Source organism: Manis javanica, chromosome 1, assembly GCF_040802235.1.
Source record: "Manis javanica isolate MJ-LG chromosome 1, MJ_LKY, whole genome shotgun sequence".
In the NCBI taxonomy this organism is placed as follows: Eukaryota; Metazoa; Chordata; class Mammalia; order Pholidota; family Manidae; genus Manis; species Manis javanica.
Genome location: NC_133156.1, coordinates 159,971,200 through 159,989,964, shown reverse-complemented (window position 1 = coordinate 159,989,964; position 18,765 = coordinate 159,971,200). Strand labels below are relative to the sequence as shown.

Sequence of the window (18,765 nt, the reverse complement as noted above, 5' to 3'; positions counted from 1 at the left end):
CAAATTTATTATGACTCTCTCTCCACCTTGTCTTTACATTATTAGAATAAGTCCCCCCCACCCAAATTCCTTTGCAGTCCAATTACTTAAAAAGTCTTTTTTCTTGGTCAGACATTTGCTTACCATTTCTACACACTAGATAATTTAGGTACATTTCTGTGTCATCTCAGGAAAGTTACTTCACTTATATGCTTTTCAGATGGTGAAGGGCCAGGTCAGAAAAGTGGAAGGACACTGACCAAGAATATATACAACTGGAATGCTACTACTAAATCCTTAGTTTTTCTGTTTTCTCCAATGACAACAAAAGGAAATTAGATAAACATGCTTTAGGAAAATACTTGCAAATTATATGTCTGATAAGGATCATATCCAGAATATATAAAGAACTCTGGCAACTCAGTGACAAAAGGAGAAACAACCCAATTAAAAATGGGTTGAGGCATTGAGGAGACAGCTCTTCAAAGAAGGTATACAGGCAACCATCCAGGATATGAAAGATGCTCAACATCATTAGTCATTAGGGAAATGCATAGCAAGACCACAAGGTGATATCACTTCATACGCACTAGGACAGCTATAAAAAAAAAGGCAGACACTAACCAATGTGGGTGAGGATGTGGAGGAACTGCAACCCTCATACACTGCTGATGGGAATGTACAATGGTGCAGCCACTGAAGAAAACAGATAGGTCCTCAAAAAGTTAAACATGTAGTACCATATGACCCAGCAAGACCTCTCCCAGGTATATACCAAAAAGAATTGAAAACACATATCCATACAAAGACTCATACACAAATATCCACAGCAGCATTATTCAGAGTAGCAAAATCATGGAAGCAAATGTCCATCAACTGATGAATGGATCAATAAAAATGGATAAATAAAATGTGGTATATTTATACAATGGAAGAGTATTTGGCCATAAAAAGGAATGAAAAGTATTGACATATGCTACAACATAAAGAACCCTGAAAACACTGCTAAATGAAGGAAACCAGTCACAAAAGCAGCATATTGTACAATTGCATTTATATGAAATGTGCAGAAGAGTTAAATCCACTAACACATAAGACAGATTAGTGATTGCTAGAGGCTAAGGGCCTTGTAATAAAACCCTTATCTGTATCTTAACACCCTAAAAGCTTGCTGGAAGGTGTGTATTTATGAGAATTATATCTTTATCACTAATTCATGTCACATCAGCTCAAGGTGGAATCATGCCAACAGGTAAGTAAATCATCTGTGAACTGGATGGAGAGAGGCAGGCAAAAGGGGCCGCATACGGACAGAACTGGGATCACCTGTGGATTCATAGAACAGCTCCCCTGGGAACCATAGGGACTAACGCCATGTAGCTCAAACAAAACCAGGGAGACCGAAGTGTCTGCAACATGCTGTGAGAGCTGCCATAGAAATGAGTGGAAGACAGGAGAGAATTTTCTAACATCTGCTTATTGAGCTTTCTCTCTGCAGAGTTCTCTGACTCTTCTCAGGCAGGTCTTTTAAAAGCTACTGAGGTTAATGTTAGCTTCAGAATTACAGGAATGTGCAGGCCAAGGAGAAGAGGTAACATGAATCTGGACAGGGAGCAATTTTTTTAGAAGATTTATATGTTGCTTTCAATGGGAAGGAACAAAATTCGGTGAAGAGAAATTAAATTGGCTTCTTTATCTGATTAGAGCTGGACCCTGTACTTTGACATGCACATCACGTCTTAGGTGGACAGACTGCAGACAGAGATACATACTGGCTATTAGTAAGCAAGCTGCGGCAAGCACATGCCTATTCCATGTGCTCACTTGACTAAGCTCATCTAGAGACGGTTGCATGGCGTGCCTTCCACACAACAGTTCTGGGGGAGCAAATCCCAGAGCCTGTGCTGGGAATTAGGCCGGGCTGAGGTTTTCTGCTACCATTCAATACTATCTTTTCTTCTTACAAGAAAAGTTCCGAAGATGGAGATGGGGAAATGAGTGGCAAAGGGGCACTCGTATTTCTGAATTTCTTTTATTTTCCACAGAGATGCAGTGATTAAACTCAGCACACTGTAGTTGCTTGTGTCCAAGAAGCACTTATCCTATACTCCTGACATCAAGGCAAACCAACTCCCCCACCCTCCCCTTAGCTATCTTGTTTCACCAAGGGAGTTTCTCTTCCTGTCAATGTGCTTGTAAAATTCAGGGGCTGCTCCCAGGATAGGGCAGGCCTCTATGTCCAAGTCCATTGTCCCAAATCTCTAGTGTGAGCAATAGTTTTTTGATGTGCTATCTTCAGTGTTGAATTGTCTTTGCACTAGGTACCCTCTAAGCAACTCATTCTGAGGAAGCATTATTCTACACACCCACTGCACTTTCAGCCCATTCTGGTGTGGCACCTCCCTTCAGAAACTAGCTTTCTTTGCAAACCAGAATCTTAGCATCTCCTTTGGTGCCCAACTGCATGGAGGCCTCATCAGTTAAAGGGCTCTAACAAGAGCGGCTGTCCACTGTTTGGACAGGGGGCCTTCAGCCTGGGGGAAAGGGGCTGGGACCCATGGCAATGGCCAGGGAAATCTTTCATTAAAAGCCTTTTGGGGAAGAGAGAAAAAATATTTTTGGATCCTCCTTTCTTGAGAATCAACTCAATCTAGTAGAAACCTAGCATTTGTCCAAGCTATCAATTGAAATTTGTTCATTTCAGGGAAAGCACACGATAAACCGCTTTTGGTTTCATATATTTCCAGACCTTCAAAAGGGAAGTTGATCTAATGCCAATGAGCAGAATGTCATTCCTCAGAAGAGCCCTCATGGGTCCAGAGGCCTTGCTTTGCTGGCTCGCCACAAAGATGCAAAACCTAAACCCCACTGTGTTCAAGCCTGCAGGCACGAGAGGAAAACGGTTTCAGAGGAGGAGAGGTGTCTTGGTGGGCTTTCTCTGTCAATCAATATTTGCTGAATTTCCATACAACTGGGTCTCTGGTCTGAACATAAATTCACTTAGTTACAGAAGCATCTGTCCGTTTCTGTGGGTGGAAGGGCAAGGGACTGCTGATTGCCAGGGAGTCTTGTAAACAGGAATCTTATTCTCGATTTGTCATCTTAACCTGAGCTAGGAAACAGACTTATATCCTTAATTCATCTAATTAATGAAGAAAACACTACACCAAGGACAGAACAAATGAATAAAACAGACTTTAACACACGAACAGTAATTAGGCAAGATGCGTTTGCAGGTTCTGGTTTGGATGGATGTAATGTCTGATGGTGAAAAAACCACATCCTTTTCCAGGGTTCTCAGACTGTACTCTTGACTTCATTTTACAGATGGCAGGAGTCATCCTGGGCCTAGATGACAGTTCTCAGCAGGCTCTTATCAGAAACCCAGGAAATGCATGTAAGACCGACTCAATGTCTCATTTATCCTAAAGTAGTATCAGAATCACCCTGGAGCTTCTTGAGACCATGAACCATTGTCCCCTAGCAGGTTGTCAACCTTGTGCTGCAGGAGGGCTCCGGCTGTCCAGGTCACTATGACGTGTCCCTCTCACTCTGCTGCTCCTGATGTGTGGGAGCTTGCGCCTTATAACCTTGCTTAGCAGTCCAGGTGTGCTGTTCTCACCTGTTCTGTCTTCACAACTCTTGGCGTGTCCCGCCTCCTTTTAACCTCGGAGCTAGAGGCCCTTAGGTGGCCCTCAGAGGTGCCAGCTGAATAAGACACTCCATTCTACTCAGGAAACTTTTCTTGGCCACTCTGTCCCATGGAAACCACCAATCTAGCCTTTTTTTAGGACTGAAAGTCACTTTCTACTTATTATCTGCTCAGATTCGTCTTCCAAATAATCTCCTCCAGGAAAAAGAGTAGGGTAATAGCACCCAGTCCAATATGCGCTGGGATGGGAGGCAAGACAACTGTGTCCAATCAAGTCTAGTAACTCTGCTGTGACGTTTTAGGGAAAGTTCAGGCACAAGAAGATCAGGGTGATGAAAAGTTTGGGAAAAATCCATTACAAGATGAGATGGAGTATCACAGGCTGATTCATCTAAAAATTATTTAAAGTCCCTATAAACCTATAAGATAGGAAGAAATATTTGCTCCTTCCATTACTGTCAAGATATCGGCCTCTCCCCACTTCAGCTGAGGAAATGACTTCTGCTGTGTATTTTCTTTACCATTAAAGTTCCTGTGATTTTTGGTTATTCAATGTCATTTGCCCGTACCAGTTCAGATCTAATTTCACTTTTAATACACAGGCCAGTTCATTGACCTAAGAATAATTTTTGGGAAGCATGATATGTGCCAGCACACATTTGAAGGCTACTGAACAAAAAGCATTTCTTATGTATGCCATGGAATATTATATAGCCCTGAGAAAGAAGGACATCCTGCCATTTGTGACAACATGGATGGGCCTAGAGGGCATTATGTTAAGTGAGATAAGTAAGAGAAAGACAAACACTGTGTGAGCTCCCTTATATGTGGAATCTAAAAAAGCCAAACTCATAGAAACAAAGAGTAGGATGGTGATCACCAGAGCCTGGGGGCAGGGGAATTGGGAAGGTGCTGGTTAGAGGGTACAAACCTGTGGTTACAAGATGAGTAAGTTCTAGAGATTTAATGTGTGGCATAATGATTATAGTCAACAATGCTGTATTATATATGTCAAAACTGTTTAGACTATATCTTAAATGTTCTCACTACAGAAGGAATGATAATTACATGACATGACAGAAGTGTTGCCTAACACTATGGTGGTAATCACATTGCAATATATAAATGTATCAAATCCACAAGTTGACACCTCAGATTGATATATTGTTATATGTCAATTATATCGCAACCAAAAAAAGAGCATTTCTTAGCTACATGCAAAACACATACATCAGCCTTTGATCATGCAAGCTTTCAGCTTAAACCTCTCAACTTAATAAAACTAGGGTATAAGTCAAATATTAAGTTAACTAGCAAATGATAGGCACTATTATCTATTCTGAGAGGGAGGTGGGTGCCCAGCTGTGGAGGGTCTCCTAGGTCATATTAAGGATTTCATTATTTTTCCTTATGAAAGAGTTTAGGCAGAGGAGTCTCAGAATCTAATTTGGGTTTTGAAAGATTACCAGCTGCAGGATTGAGGATGAATTCAAGATGATGGAGAGTGGACTAGGGAGACCACTTGTTCTCAGAATAAATATTAATTGAGTATGTGGAAGTATACACACACACACACACATACATATATAACTATCAGACTATAATCTACCTATTAAATACGTGCACATTATACATGCAGTTGTCTTGTACCCCAAAGGAGCTCTAGCAGCACAGAGGGCCAGCTCAGCCTGCCCTCATGGTACAGTCAGACTTACCTTCTTCCCACCCTCAGGCAGGAATTGTGTTTGGCCCTTGTTTGGTGGACAGCTTCCTTCTTGGGCTGTGTCCTTCTGGTGGGTAAGCTGTCCCACTAGCCTGTCCCATTCCAGACCCTGCAGGAATCCAGGCTAACCCTGATGAGGGCACAAGTGCACTAGTAGCTCAAGTGCCCGTGGCCATATGGGAAACAGCTGGGAAGGCACCCCTTTGCTTCTCTCCAGCATCAGCGGTGATGCTGCTTCTCCCTGTCTGACCTTGGTTTACGGTGCAGTTTCTGAGGGCTCCTCTGCCCTGGCCTGGCCTTCGAGGCCCACAGGAGCCTGGGATGCATCAGCAGAAAGCACTAATTCTGGCTCTGTCTTCCCAAGTAGGATGAAACAGGGCAAATCCACGCCTTCCCAATTTGCACAGACCAGCAGAGGAACTAAAGCACAAAGAATCCACCAAATGTGACAGTAAAATGCTGTCACAGGTTTTCAATTTGTGAGGATACCTGCTTCATAGAATGAAGGAAATTTTCATTTTCCTGAGTATGTGCTGCCTTCCGAAGGTGAAAGAAGCAGATGGCCGTGTTTATCATCATCATCATGAAACATGGGCATTTTTCTGAGTCCCCCTGCTCTGCAGACCATGCTTTGAAGTGCTTGACAATATGCCCTGGTCTCACTGCCCATCTCTCCAGGGCTCAGCTTGTTGTTGCCTGGCCAGGCTGTCCTTGAACTTCACACAGGTGCTTGTCCAGGTGGTTCTTAGCCACAGGCATTTCCATTTGATGCCTTGCTGGGCTCCGATGGCCCAAGGAGCTTCTGCCTGGCTTGTTTAGGGTTCTGGTGTTTGCCTATCTTTGACAACAAGTCTCTGTGCTCAACATTACCAAGATTCTGGAGGCAAAACTTAAAATGTAATGCTGAACTTGGAATGTGAACCTGACACAGATGAATCACCTGGGCTTAAGCTACTCCTGGGAACTAGTAGCCCATGGGGAGGAAACAAGCCCCGTTACCTTTAGCTACCTTCAGCGACTGGTAACCTTTGTGCTTTGATGCTTACTAAGGCTAACTTAAAATTTGTAGGTATTTAAGTTATATTTTAATGCTTTGGAAGTTTAAACAATGTGAGGGAGAGCAGTTCTGAGCGGCAGAGTCTCACGTGAGGAGTTGGACATGGTCATACCAGTAGGCGGTGGCCCATTCCTCCTCTTCCAGGCTGGAGCTACAGGTGTGCCAAGATACCCATGCCCTCAGCCCTGGGGTGGTTTGTGGGGCCTGGGGTCACCTTTGGCCAAAACCTGCCTTATCAAGTCACCCTGGCATGCTGCCCAGAGAGCTGCACCTCCTCCATGTGGCCTGCCATGAAGACAGGTCACACACAGGGCTCCAGGCTGAGCAGGTAAATGTGGCCAGTTCCCATGATCAGGACCTCCCCATGCCCCCGATCAGGACCTCTCCATGCCCCCAGCCGAGTGATGACCCCTCTAAGCTGGATTTCCCATCCCTCCCTCCGAGCTTTCAGCTCCTGCTGGCATCTGCCTGGGACCTTCCAGTAGGCAATTCCCTCCACATGCTGAGTGCTGAGCAGCTTGGATCACTGCCCACCATTCTGTCTGTGTCTCCAAGAACAGGTGTGCTCTGAGTTCTGGGATCCACATGCTTCGGCACAACAACTGCTTTTCAGGTGCTACAATTCGGAACACCTCAGACGTTTAGAAAGGTAACTTGGGAATATGTTTCTAGTAACAGCAAGCTTGACTGGCCCAGACTATTCCATGAAAAAGGAAACATTTCTTTTCCTGGCTTCTTGCCATACCTGATAGGGAACTGGGTCAGCTGGACTGTCTCCAGCCCAGTGGAACCTCTCACTGTCAGCATCCTAAGGGTAAGTAACGGTCTCATCCAGGCTGCATTTACAGCAAATTCTTGCTTTGATTATCACCACCCCACCCCTCCAAAGTATTAATAAATTTGTTTGCTTAATATGTTTTTCATGCTTTGTATAAAGAACAATATAAGTTTGGAACCAGGATAAATCTTAGCCAAGTTCCTAAAGCACCACTGGGTGAATTGAGCCAGTCCCTGGGGGTTAGGGACTCACCCCAGGCCACCTATGCATTTACTGTTCCCCGGGGGTGTCCCTCTCATGCAGCAGCCCCACACAAGCTTGGCACAAACATCTCCCTGGCAGGATTTGTAAATTCAAGCTTTATATTTTAAATTCAGACAGAAGTGATGGATCAATGTCCCATTTGTGTTTAAGTATCTTTTCTTTAGAGAGTTTTTGAGACAGTGTATTAAAGGATTTTGGATCTTTATTGCAAACATCTCTGCAGGGGTGGGGGAAGAAATCAATTTGAAAAACAATAGACTCTAGGCTGTGTTTGCCATGCAGACAAACTGCTGGCTCTTCCTTCACCAGCCTCCCCTGCACCCCCCGTCCTGTGCCATAACAGGAACTGCAATTTGTCCACCCCATATTGTTCAAGACACTGCAAATATTTCCCTTTCCCAGTAACCATATGAGGTAGCAATTATTATTCCCATTTTACAGATGAGGAAACTGAGGTTCTCAATGGTTAAGTAACTTGCCCCAAATCACAGAGTTTTGTGAATGGTGGAATTCTATCTATCTGTTTCCACTTAAGGTTGGTGAAGATATACCTTTGTTCCTCAGCACCCTGTTAAAGTCATAGGCCCAGGGACGCCCCCATCCCATCGTCTCTGCTTTACACATAGAACCTGAGTGGGTCACACCAAACCCTTGCCTACCTGCAGAACTCTCCTTCCGATTCTGGCAGCAGGAGTGAGGCCACAGGGTTCTTCATGAGGTCAGCCACTGCAGGGTCTTTGGGTGTGACGTAGAAGAAAGGAATCCCCGTGCTGTTGTTCAAGGGGCCATCACTGATGGGCAGGCAGTTCCCAAATGGCAGCCCGGGGATCTAACAAACAACAAAAAGGCTTTTTCAATACTGTGGATCGACCTGAGCTGCAACTGAGCTTGCTTCTGGCCAGGAAATACAGAAATGAAGGAAGCATGGCGTCACCATGGTTTTGAGAGGTAGTAAATTGAGGTACAGTGGTCCCCAACAGACCCCATTCATCCATGGTTGGCTCTGGAATTTCTATAGAGGAACTTAGCAGTGGCATTTTACTTGGAAGGGATGGTTGGGGAATTACTCTTGAAGCTGCATTTACATAGAAAACACCCATTTTGTTAAATTTAACATTATTTTGGAGAGAGGTCCTAAAATATTTCCTACACACTGCTTCTGGGAGCCCTTCTGCTTTTACTGACTCTCCCAAGTTTTTAGAAACCTTGGGGATAGATTTTAAGTCTCAAATATCTTCATGGTCTTGGGATTCCAGAAACTTTCTATTACTGTTTCTTTTAGAGCTACACTACTTTCTCAATCATTAGTCACATTTTTAATTGCAATCAATATTTCATTATACATAATTCAGAAACTTATGGGAAACTGGCTTCTTACCCTCTTTTAGCTTAAAGGAAGTCATAGAGACATGCTATACTAATTTTTGCTCATAATTATCTGGAAGAGCAGATGGAATTCTCAGACATTTACACAAATATTTCTTGGGTTTTCCCAAGTCCTGCTGGGTCCAGCCCCAGCCTCCATGAGCTTTACCCTTCACTCTTCTGCATTATTAATGAACTCAGAACTCTGCGTGTCTTTTAAGTATTGCATGACAATGGTGTGTAGAATGGTAATAAGGGAAGGCTTTAATCTTTTAAGAAAACACAATGCGAAGGAGTACTCCAAAAGGCAATACAAGTTCCGTCACAGATTATCAGCTTGTCATAACATGCTCTGCACACATGATGTGCATGTGATAAATGTTCTCTGAATTTATTGGATTTGGATTGTTAATATTGGAAGAGAGAACTCCTAACAGAGATGTCAAAAGTCAAAATATCTTTAGTACACTAGCACTAGACTTTCAATTGCTTGGGATGACTTGTGTTTTATGCCAAGATTGGCTTCATATTTAAGGTTCACATCTTAAGGTGTGTCTTAGGAAGATAATATATAACTGAGAAACCATTTGGATGCTGTGAAAGAGGTTAATATCATTGCCATAATCAGAATAAAGTTGTCATGCAGATCATTTTTTAAGCAAAAAAAAAAAAAAAGACCTTCAGAACTACCTAGTCAACCGTTTAATTTCATAGATGAGGAAAACAAGTGGAGGACCCAGTGAGGGCCAGTCTTGGAGCCGCTGAGACTCACAACTGGGGTGAGAAGCTGCCCCCTGGCCAATGACCTATACATTCCATAAAATATTATTATTATTTTGCATGAATTAAATAGGAATTCAAATTAGTGCCTTGTAACAAAACTCTCACATTGATCTTAACAGCCCTAAAGTCTCGCTAGCATGCATATACTTATAGATGTTCCATCCTCCCAATTACTCATGTCATTTCGGCTTAAGGTGGAATCGTGTCTAACAGGTGTGAAACATTTGTGAACTGAACGATAAAAACTGCAGCTGGTAACAGCTCGTTCCACACTTTGCACAGTAAGCCTCTTTTGCAGAAAAACTCCTGAGTTCCATTTTCTTAAAAGTAGATTTCCACCAAAGTCCCAGCGGCGTCTTTCTCCGGTCCGGCCTCAACTAAGCGTCAATAGGCGCCCGGGAAGTTCGGGTCTCTGGGCAGTGTGGGGGCCGGAAGGGGCTGCTCGCGCCCACTCTGTGATGCCTAAAGCGGCTCGGGCTTTGGTCCAGATCTCTGGAAAGGCGCAGGTTATCCGAACGTCCCTTTGATCACCTGAAAACTGCGCTTCGGTACTCATGTATCTACCTGGCAGGAAGCCTGGTTGTCAGCCCCCACGCTCCAACACTTTGCCAGCTAACTGAGGCACAATCTGGCTCCGTTCTTACCCGGTGTCCACAGCCCAATCCAGCCCACCGCGCACGTCTGTTAGACCTGGATCCGAGTACGAATGGGTGGTCGCTAGCCTCTCCCTGTCCTCGGGGCGCGCCAGGCCACCGCCAGGCGTGCACCTGCGCCCGGCTCCCAGCTGGGGTGCTTACCTTCTCGTGGGCAGACACGGTGGCCAGACAGCCCCAGGGGCTGGCGTGGGCCAGGAAGCGGGCGGTGCCGGGGCGCAGCCTCGGGCCGCTCTCGCGCGGGTAGGAGAACATCCCCGGCGGCGCGGGACGCGGCCTGGAGCGGGCAGCGCCCGCTGGGGGCGGCAGGTGTGCGGCCTCCTTGTGCGCCGAGTCCGGGAAGCTCTGCTGCCAGATGCTGCCCGCGTCCTCCAGCAGCGCGGGCAGCGCCTCCTCGGTGGAGGCGCTGTCCAGGTCCTCGTCCACCTCGTTGGTGACGGCCCAGGACACGGAGCTCACGATCACGTATCCCGCGGCCGGGGACAGCAGCGCGCTGCAGCACAGCAGCCAGGAGAGGCGGGCCCCGGGTCGCGCCGGCCGCCGGCCACGGCGCACAGGCATCTTGCAGGCGGCGCGCGCGGCCCCGGGGACCACCAGCGGAGTGCGGCGGCCGACGAGGCGGCAGCGCCCCCCTGCGGCCGACGCTGGGAGCGGGCCCCCGCTTCCGACCGCCGCAGGGCCTCTGGGTGGTGTCGTCCTGGCAGCGCACGCCGCGAGAAGCCGAGGCTCCTTAAAGACCCGGTTCCACTCAAACGAGGCACGTCCTGCAGCCGCCGTGTATACAGTCCTCACCGCCGTGTGCCACGTTCGGGTGGGCTTGCGTCCAGAAGGTGGGCGTTCAGATCCCGGCTCAATACGTTCTTCCACTCACCAGCTGGGTGACCCCACCAAATTACTTAACCTCTCTGTGTGCCAGTACCTTCATTGGGAAACGAAGAAAACAGTATCTAACTCATAGGAGTGGTGGGTGGGAGGGCTGAATGAGTTAAAATTTGGAGAGGCTTAGAACAGCGCACGGCAAGGAGTAAGACAAAGCCTTCCATTTTCATAATACACAAAGGTGGGGATTGTTAATCATTATTTTATAGAGGAGGAAACTGTGAAGGTAAGATTAGCACCAGGTCCGTCTGATGGCAAAGCCCATTCTCTTGCTCTGTAAAGATGAGCGTCTTACACTTTGCTAGGGCAGGAGGACATTGCAGCCATTTCATCTGAAAGCAGAATTAAGTTTTTATGTATAAACTCTTGTAAACGGGGAATATGCCCAGGATGCAGTGGCAGAGAATTGTAAGAATGTACCTCAGTTTTAAAGCATTCTTTTATTGATGGGAGTTTGGGTTGTTTCCAATAGTAGAGTTTTATAGCTATCAACATAATTTAAGATTACTTACACATTTCAACTTTGCATATGGTATCCATAGCTGGCCTACTAGACTAGGGGACATTTTAGGCACCATATTTTCTAACTAGAAACTAACAGTCCTGCTTCAGATCAGTTGTGGATGACAGTAAAGTGAACTAGCCCAAGGATTTTTAAAGATACTTTGGCAAACGTTACCTTGTGCAGTAACCTGAGGATCCATTGGTACCCTCACTCCACCCACCTCCTCCCTTGCCTTCCATTCAAAGCCATTTTTACTAAGAAAGTCTATTTCATCTCAACGCACTCCTAGCCGGCCTCCATCCCACCCCAACCGCCTTTCCAGGATGAGCTCTCTCTAGCCTTCTTCTTACTGGAGACCCCTGCAGCCTTCAACATAGCCAGCCCCCTCCTCCCCGGACTCTCTCATTGCCAAGCAGGCTGCACTTCCTCAGTCTCCTTTGTAGAGCCAGTTCTCTGTCCTCTGCATATTGATGTTCTAAGGGGAATTCTGTCTCCAGGCTTTTCTTCTCTCACCTGTTCCCATGGCCCTGCCATCCTTTTAGGCTGCCATGTGTCTCTCTGTCTCTCACTTGCTTCCAGAATGATGTGTTGCATAGTCTTGGAGAGGCAGTATAGAAAGTCATTAAAAAAGTGGGCTCTAGAATCAAATGAATCCAAATCTTGCTCTATCCCCTACTAGCTGTGTCTGCAAAATAGTCACATCTACCCGCAGTAGCCCAAGTGGATCACAGAGCACACATACCAGAGATGTGCCCAGAGAGGCACAAACTGTGGCAGGCTAATGTTTAGTCTGCACGTAGCATAAAATTCAGCCCTTTCAGTTTTGGACTTGATGTCAACATAACCTTCCAAAGTCCCTGCTCCTCCTGCATTTATCACCTCTGAGTATGGCATCAGCATCCCTATGGAGCTGGTCACAGAAACAAGGTGTCACCTCGCCTCATGTTTGGAACAGATGTAATCTCACCTGCCCAGTAATCATTCCCCAGGACCTGATGTCTCTGACATGTTTAATTTCTTATTATCTGTTCATTTCTTTCCATGATTTTCCCCTACGATTGTCGCTCAATCCCTTATAGTTTCTCAGTGGATTGCTCATCATTCCCTTGCTTTAAGGCCTCAAGGGCTTCTCACTGCCAGCAGAGGTCCAAGCTTCTAAGCCCAACCTACAGGACCCTTGTAACCTGGTCCCGGCTTTCTGTCTCCAGCCTCACTGTGACCCCTCCCTCCCAGACTCCCTGCTGAAGTGATGCTGGCCTCTCTGTGTCTCCACAGATGGCGAACACACATATATCCACCATGTAGATAATGCAATGAACATTTTGTTGGATTTGCATGGTCACTATCTATATATCTATCCCTCTATCCATTCATCAATGTGCATGATGATAATTTTAAAATATTTTGACTGTGAGGTAGGACATTCGCATAAAATGTGTAAAATACATATGTACAACTTAAAGAATCATTAAACAGAAAACCGGTGTGAAGATCATTCAGGTGAAGAAAGGAAATAGTGGTAGTTCTTCAGAACCTATCTCCATACACACCCCCATCACAACCCCTGGACTCCTCTCCTAGAAGTAATTACAATCTTGACATTTGTGAGACATTTCTGTTTTGCTTTATAGTTTTACTTCCTATGTGTGCATCCTTAAGTAATAAAGATAATTTGGAACTTGATAAAAATGAAATCATACTGTGTTTTTTTGTGTCTTTCCATTTTCAGTCAAAATCGTGTTTGGGAGCACCATCCTTGTTTCATTGTTTGTGGATATAAAACAGCTGTGTAGCATTGCACTGTGTAGCTGTATGACTATTTACTCAACTCTCCTAGGGTCTGTGGATGTTAATAGGTTTTATTATCAGACATGGTGAGGCCAACAGATCAAGAGACCACTGCCTTTGAAAAAGGAATTTATTCTACTCACAGATCCCAAGAGAGGGCATACATGGCATGCCACGGGGCAGAGGGGTGGGGGTGGTTCCTGGGGGGGCCCTGGTGTCAGACGGGAAGGGGCTATCTGTAGGCAGGGGCCTTTCTTGTGGTTTCTGTGGGGAGGAGCAGGAGGGATGGTGGAGCAGGTTTGGGATTGGCTACTCTGAGTAATTTCAGGGTCTGGCGCCTAAGGCTGGCTTTGGTTGTCTGATCCTGGTGTGGGGTGGTAGGGCAGGCAAAGAGTGGCCTGGAGTGTGAAAGCCGATACAGGAAGTGGTGGGGGGTTGTGCTCTGGATCAGCTGCTTCTTGTGGCAAAATACACCCCTAGGAGTTGGACTCCAGTGGGGAGGGACAGAGAGGCAGAGGCCATGGTATACAATCAAGTTGTCCAGTACAGGGCATATCTGGCATAAGCAAGGAGGGCAGGTGTTAAAGCATCACATTTACAGAAAGTAGAAACATGGCTGTAACAAAGGACAACTGGGTTTTGAGGTTCTGGCCATTATGAAGAGCTCTGCTGTGAACTGTCTTTTACTGGTTTGTTGGCATCATTTAGGCCCTGTCTTCCTTCCTCTCAGCTCGTGTTTTCTCCAGGCGCTGCTGTGCTGACTAGCTGCATGTGGGGGCAGACTGACAGCAGCTCACCAGCTCTACCGTGCATGCCTTGCTTTCTGCCTCAGGGCCTCTGTGCCAGCTGCTGTGTGAGCCATCTGTGGGTCTGCCCTCAGCCATGTGAAAACCTAGGTGTACAGAACAGTAGCACCCACTGGGAAACCCTTTGACCACTGCGGGCAGGAGCCAGAACAGAAGTACTTTCTACTCCTGTCTTGCCAATGGGTTTCAGCCCCAGGCAAGTTCACTATGTATTCAATGTGACCAAAGAAATTGACAGCAAAACGTTCTTTGGGGTGAAAGGGTTTATTACCTGGCTTATTCTCCCTGTGGCAGGTCGAGCACTAGCGTCTCTGCCCCCACTCAGAGCACTGGGCTGAGCTCTCTACATAGCACAATAATAGCTTATTGCCTAAAGGTGTGGAAATGGTAGCCTAGCAACAGGCCAGTTATATCATCAGGTGGTTTAAGTTCAGAGGCCTTTGGAACCCCAACTTTCTCACACTCCACCCCTCCAGGATTCTCGCCTTACAATCTACACACTTTCAATCTTCCGCAATGGTCCCTGTGCGAGAAAGCTGGAGCACTGTAACCAGATTCCACAATAGCAACAAAGGATATCTGAGGGGACAGCTGCTAAGCACCCACCTGCAGCTCTGCCTGTACCTCAGCGGGTGACAAATATTAAGCAGTATAAATTGCCAGGGGGGCATAAGGAAATTGGAGGAACTCTACAAGAGTTGGAGAGGGCGGGCATCATAAAGCCCACTCATAGTCCTTTTAATTCCCCAGTGTGGCCAGTGAGAAAGCCAGATGGCTCCTGGAGTATGACTAGACTACAGGGTACTGAATAAAGTCACACCCCCTTTGCATGCTGCAGTCCCCTCTATAGCAGACGTTCTGGACAACCTCAGCCATGAACTGGGAACGTATCATTATGTAGTAGACCTTGCTAATGCTTTCTTCTCTGTTGACATAGTGGAGGAAAGTCAGGAACAGTTTGCCTTCATGTGGGAAGGCCAGCAGTGGACATTCACTGTCCTTCCACAGGGATACCTCCACAGTCCCACCATTTGTGAAGTTCCCAATTTCTTACCTTTTAATAATGCTGTATTTCAGCTTTGGTCCTCCAACTTACATTTAGCCTTAGGTTTTTAGGATTGGCACCCACTAGGAACCAAAGATTTTAAGTAACAAACCTGAATCTCTTTTTTTCCCCCATTTGCTTATTTTACTTCAAAAATTTCTCAGAAAATAAAGAATAAAAATAAAGCATATGTATTAGACAGAAGTCACCTGTGTTTCCCTTCATATCAGTTTGAAGAAGCTCTTTGTATATTACAAATATCATTTCACATTTTTCAGGTATGTTGTATATTTAAATTTTTTATTGTGCTATTCTTATGAATTTTTAGAGAAATTTACATCTTATTTTGCATATTTTCAAAAAAAACTGCAATAATAGTTGCACTTGGCATGTTACCTGGTAACTAAAAATTATTAACAATGTTATTGTAAATATGCCTAAAACATGGCATGTTCATGCTTATTTAACTGAAAACAGTCTGTTTTCTTGATGTCTCAGATTTATGATTCTGAACATCAGCTTTTACTCTGTGCTATACTGTAGCATTGCTCTTAGAATCTGTTCACATAAATAGTATTATGTAATCTAGACAAACTGCTGACATTACAGTTACTGGGACAAGTGCCTTGTTCTTCTGTTCAAAATGTTCAATGTATTCCCGCAAAGATGTCAGTTCTTATTTAGCGGTATGGTTTAATTTAGCTCTTAAACAGATTGTTACATTTTAATAGGATATTCGGCATGTGAAAGCAGGTATCTTTACACATATAAAAATGTTCATCATCTTTAAATTGGCTTCTGTCTCTTTAAAAAAAGAGAACTCTCAAGTCCCTGAGTTCCAATCTCGAGGAGGGAGCCTCGAGCCACTTCAGTTGAAGTTCAGTTGTGGAAACTGGACGCTGCAGGAACTAATCTCTTAGAGTAGTTTGCAAACCTGAAGCTTTCAAAGTTGGCTAATTGGTTACTTTCGAAGGATCAAGAACGATAGATTGTGGAGGTTTGTTTCCCTTGTATTGGTTTGTTACTTTGTATTGACACTAGTTAACCCAGGTTTGTTACTTTGTATGGACACTTTTCCGTTAACCCAGCAACACTACTTACGGTATTTTAATGATGAAAGATTTTGTGAAAAGGTTGAATGAAATTTAAGTAAGTTCAGAAACAACATGCCTTCAACTCTCAAATTTGACAAGTCCATTCAAATTGGACAATGGTCAGATGCCATCTGTCAGTTTCTTCCCTCTTCTTTCATTAAGCTTCCCTCTTCTTTCAACAAGTATTGACACTTTTGAGAGACTGCTGGTCATTTCTAGTTACTAAGGAGGAATTTCATGCCTCACCAAGATGCCTGTAAAAGTAACACTGGCATATGTTTGATTTGTATAGTGATCCGTTACTAACAAAGTTGGGTTTCAGTGGGAAAAGAAAGTATATTCTGTTCTCATTTTTAATACCTTTAAGAAATTCTTGTACTTTGATTTCAAGTGAGTGGTAAATGATTGCTTTCTAAAAAGTCTAACCATACAGAAACTTTTAATGAAAAAGATGAAAAGCTCTCAACCCAGTGCTGTCAATTTCTACCCTATACTTTCAATCCCAAACTAAGGGTATGTTGTGTTTGTCCCCATCATATATAAACATAAATTGTTTTACAAAAAAAGAATCAAATGATAACATTTATTTGCAATGTCCTTTAAAAAAGTTATCTGTACTTTCTATCAGTTTGTACTGATAGGAGACTTAAATAGATGTTAGTTAGATGTGTTTCTCTTTGATGACTAATACTTAGGGATTTTAGAATACTATAAACAAGACAAACAGTATAATTAACTTCATTGAGTAATAGAAACCTATTATTTGAGAGAGATTAATTTTTTCCAAAAGTAGAATGTCTAGTACTAGAAATTAGGGAGCTGAAATACCCAGCTCCCCAAACTCCAATCCTTCATATTAGAGAAGATTCTAGAGATATTCACTTTATCTTTTTTAATGTTTTTAAAACTTCCTCTACCAGCAGCCAAAGAACTGGAAATTAAGGTAACTGGATAATATTTTAATGTATTCTATTATAATTTTTTGAAGCATTGTTGATACACAGCCTTACATTAATTTCAAATGTGTTACCACATTAAATCCTCACCCAGCACTAGTGCAGTTACTATCTGTCAACACAGGAAGATGTTACACAATCATTGCCTGTATTCTCCATGTTGTACTACCATCCCTGTGACCAACTTACATTTTGATTGAAAATTTTTAGAGTTATTTGCTTTCATAGTGTTTGTGACAAAGAAAATTAGTCCTTTATGTCTGTACTTTAAAGTTCTGTAGGAACAATTGAGTTTTGTCTTTCTTTGAAAGTAAGGTAATTTCATTCATTTCTAGGCATAAGAGAAGTCTTAAATATTATATGCCTAATGTATGTAACTGCTCTAGAAAAGGAAAATTCATTTATTATTAATTATTAATAGTCATTATGATATGTACTCTGCTCTGCACTCTCATTTAATTCTTAAAGGAGTTTTACGAGGTAGATACTTCTGTTATCCCAATTTCATAGATGAGACACAGTCTTAAGGAGTTGAAGTATTAAGTGACTTGCCCAGGGTTATACAACTAGTCAAGGGTAGACTTTAAGACAGAGCCGAGATCTTTTTAGTACAAATGAATGACACTTAATTTTGCTTGGCTATTTACTCCTTTTTGTCAGCAATCCACTTACAAGTGGAAAATCATCTTTCCTGTTTATCACTCAGTATCCTTGAATGTTTCATTTTCCATAATGTTTTCCCTAAGTGTTAGGTTTGCTCTACTTTTTTTGGCTGTCACTGTAATTTTCTCTCGCTTCCTGGAGTATTTTGCAAATATTTAAAAAGATTTCTTAGTCTTGAAATCTTCCTCTTGCTGTTTGGTCCTCTAAGCCCCTGTAACTGAAAATTGGGCTATGGTAGATATTCGTGAAGTCTTAGGTATTATTATTAGATAATTTTTATGTTACTGTTACTCTTTCCTATCTTAGTGATTGACATCACAGTATTCTTAGTCACCCAAGCCATAAATACAGCAGTCATTTTTTACTTTTATCCATTCATTCATTTTACTGATTAATGCAGTGAAAAAAAAGTATTCAAGTGCCAATCAACAGTTTTAGTTGCTGGAGGTCAGGCAGTGAATATGGCAGACAAGGTTACTGGTTTTTTGGAACTTGAATTCTAGTAAAGGGACTTGTACAATATACAATAAATAGGCTAATGAAATAATTTCACTCGCTGGAAAGTCAAGTACCTGCCAAAAATATGTGATCTGAGAGATGGCAAAAACTTGGTCCTTTAAATGAGTGTGTGTGATTTCAGGTTCTCTGAGAAACATGCCACAACAGTATTAAATGTGCCAAGGTGTTTTTTGTTTGTTGGTTGGTTGGTAAAATACACAATTTAAAATACACTATTTTAACCATTTTTAAGTGCAGAGTTTGTCATTAAGTACAT

General features: G+C 43.7%; 1 protein-coding gene across 1 annotated transcript in view; it reads right to left on the bottom strand.

Moving 5' to 3' along the window:
• CREG2 (cellular repressor of E1A stimulated genes 2) overlaps nt 1-10,847 on the bottom strand; it is a 34,753-nt gene extending 23,906 nt beyond the window's left edge. The window contains exons 1-2 of the mRNA XM_017654372.3: nt 10,399-10,847; nt 8,113-8,282 (exon numbers count right to left, since the gene is read on the bottom strand). Of these exons, the coding sequence (XP_017509861.2) occupies nt 8,113-8,282; nt 10,399-10,815 (587 nt within the window). The 5' untranslated portion in view covers nt 10,816-10,847. The remainder of the gene's footprint in view (nt 1-8,112; nt 8,283-10,398) is intronic.
• Nucleotides 10,848-18,765: the final 7,918 nt, after the last annotated feature.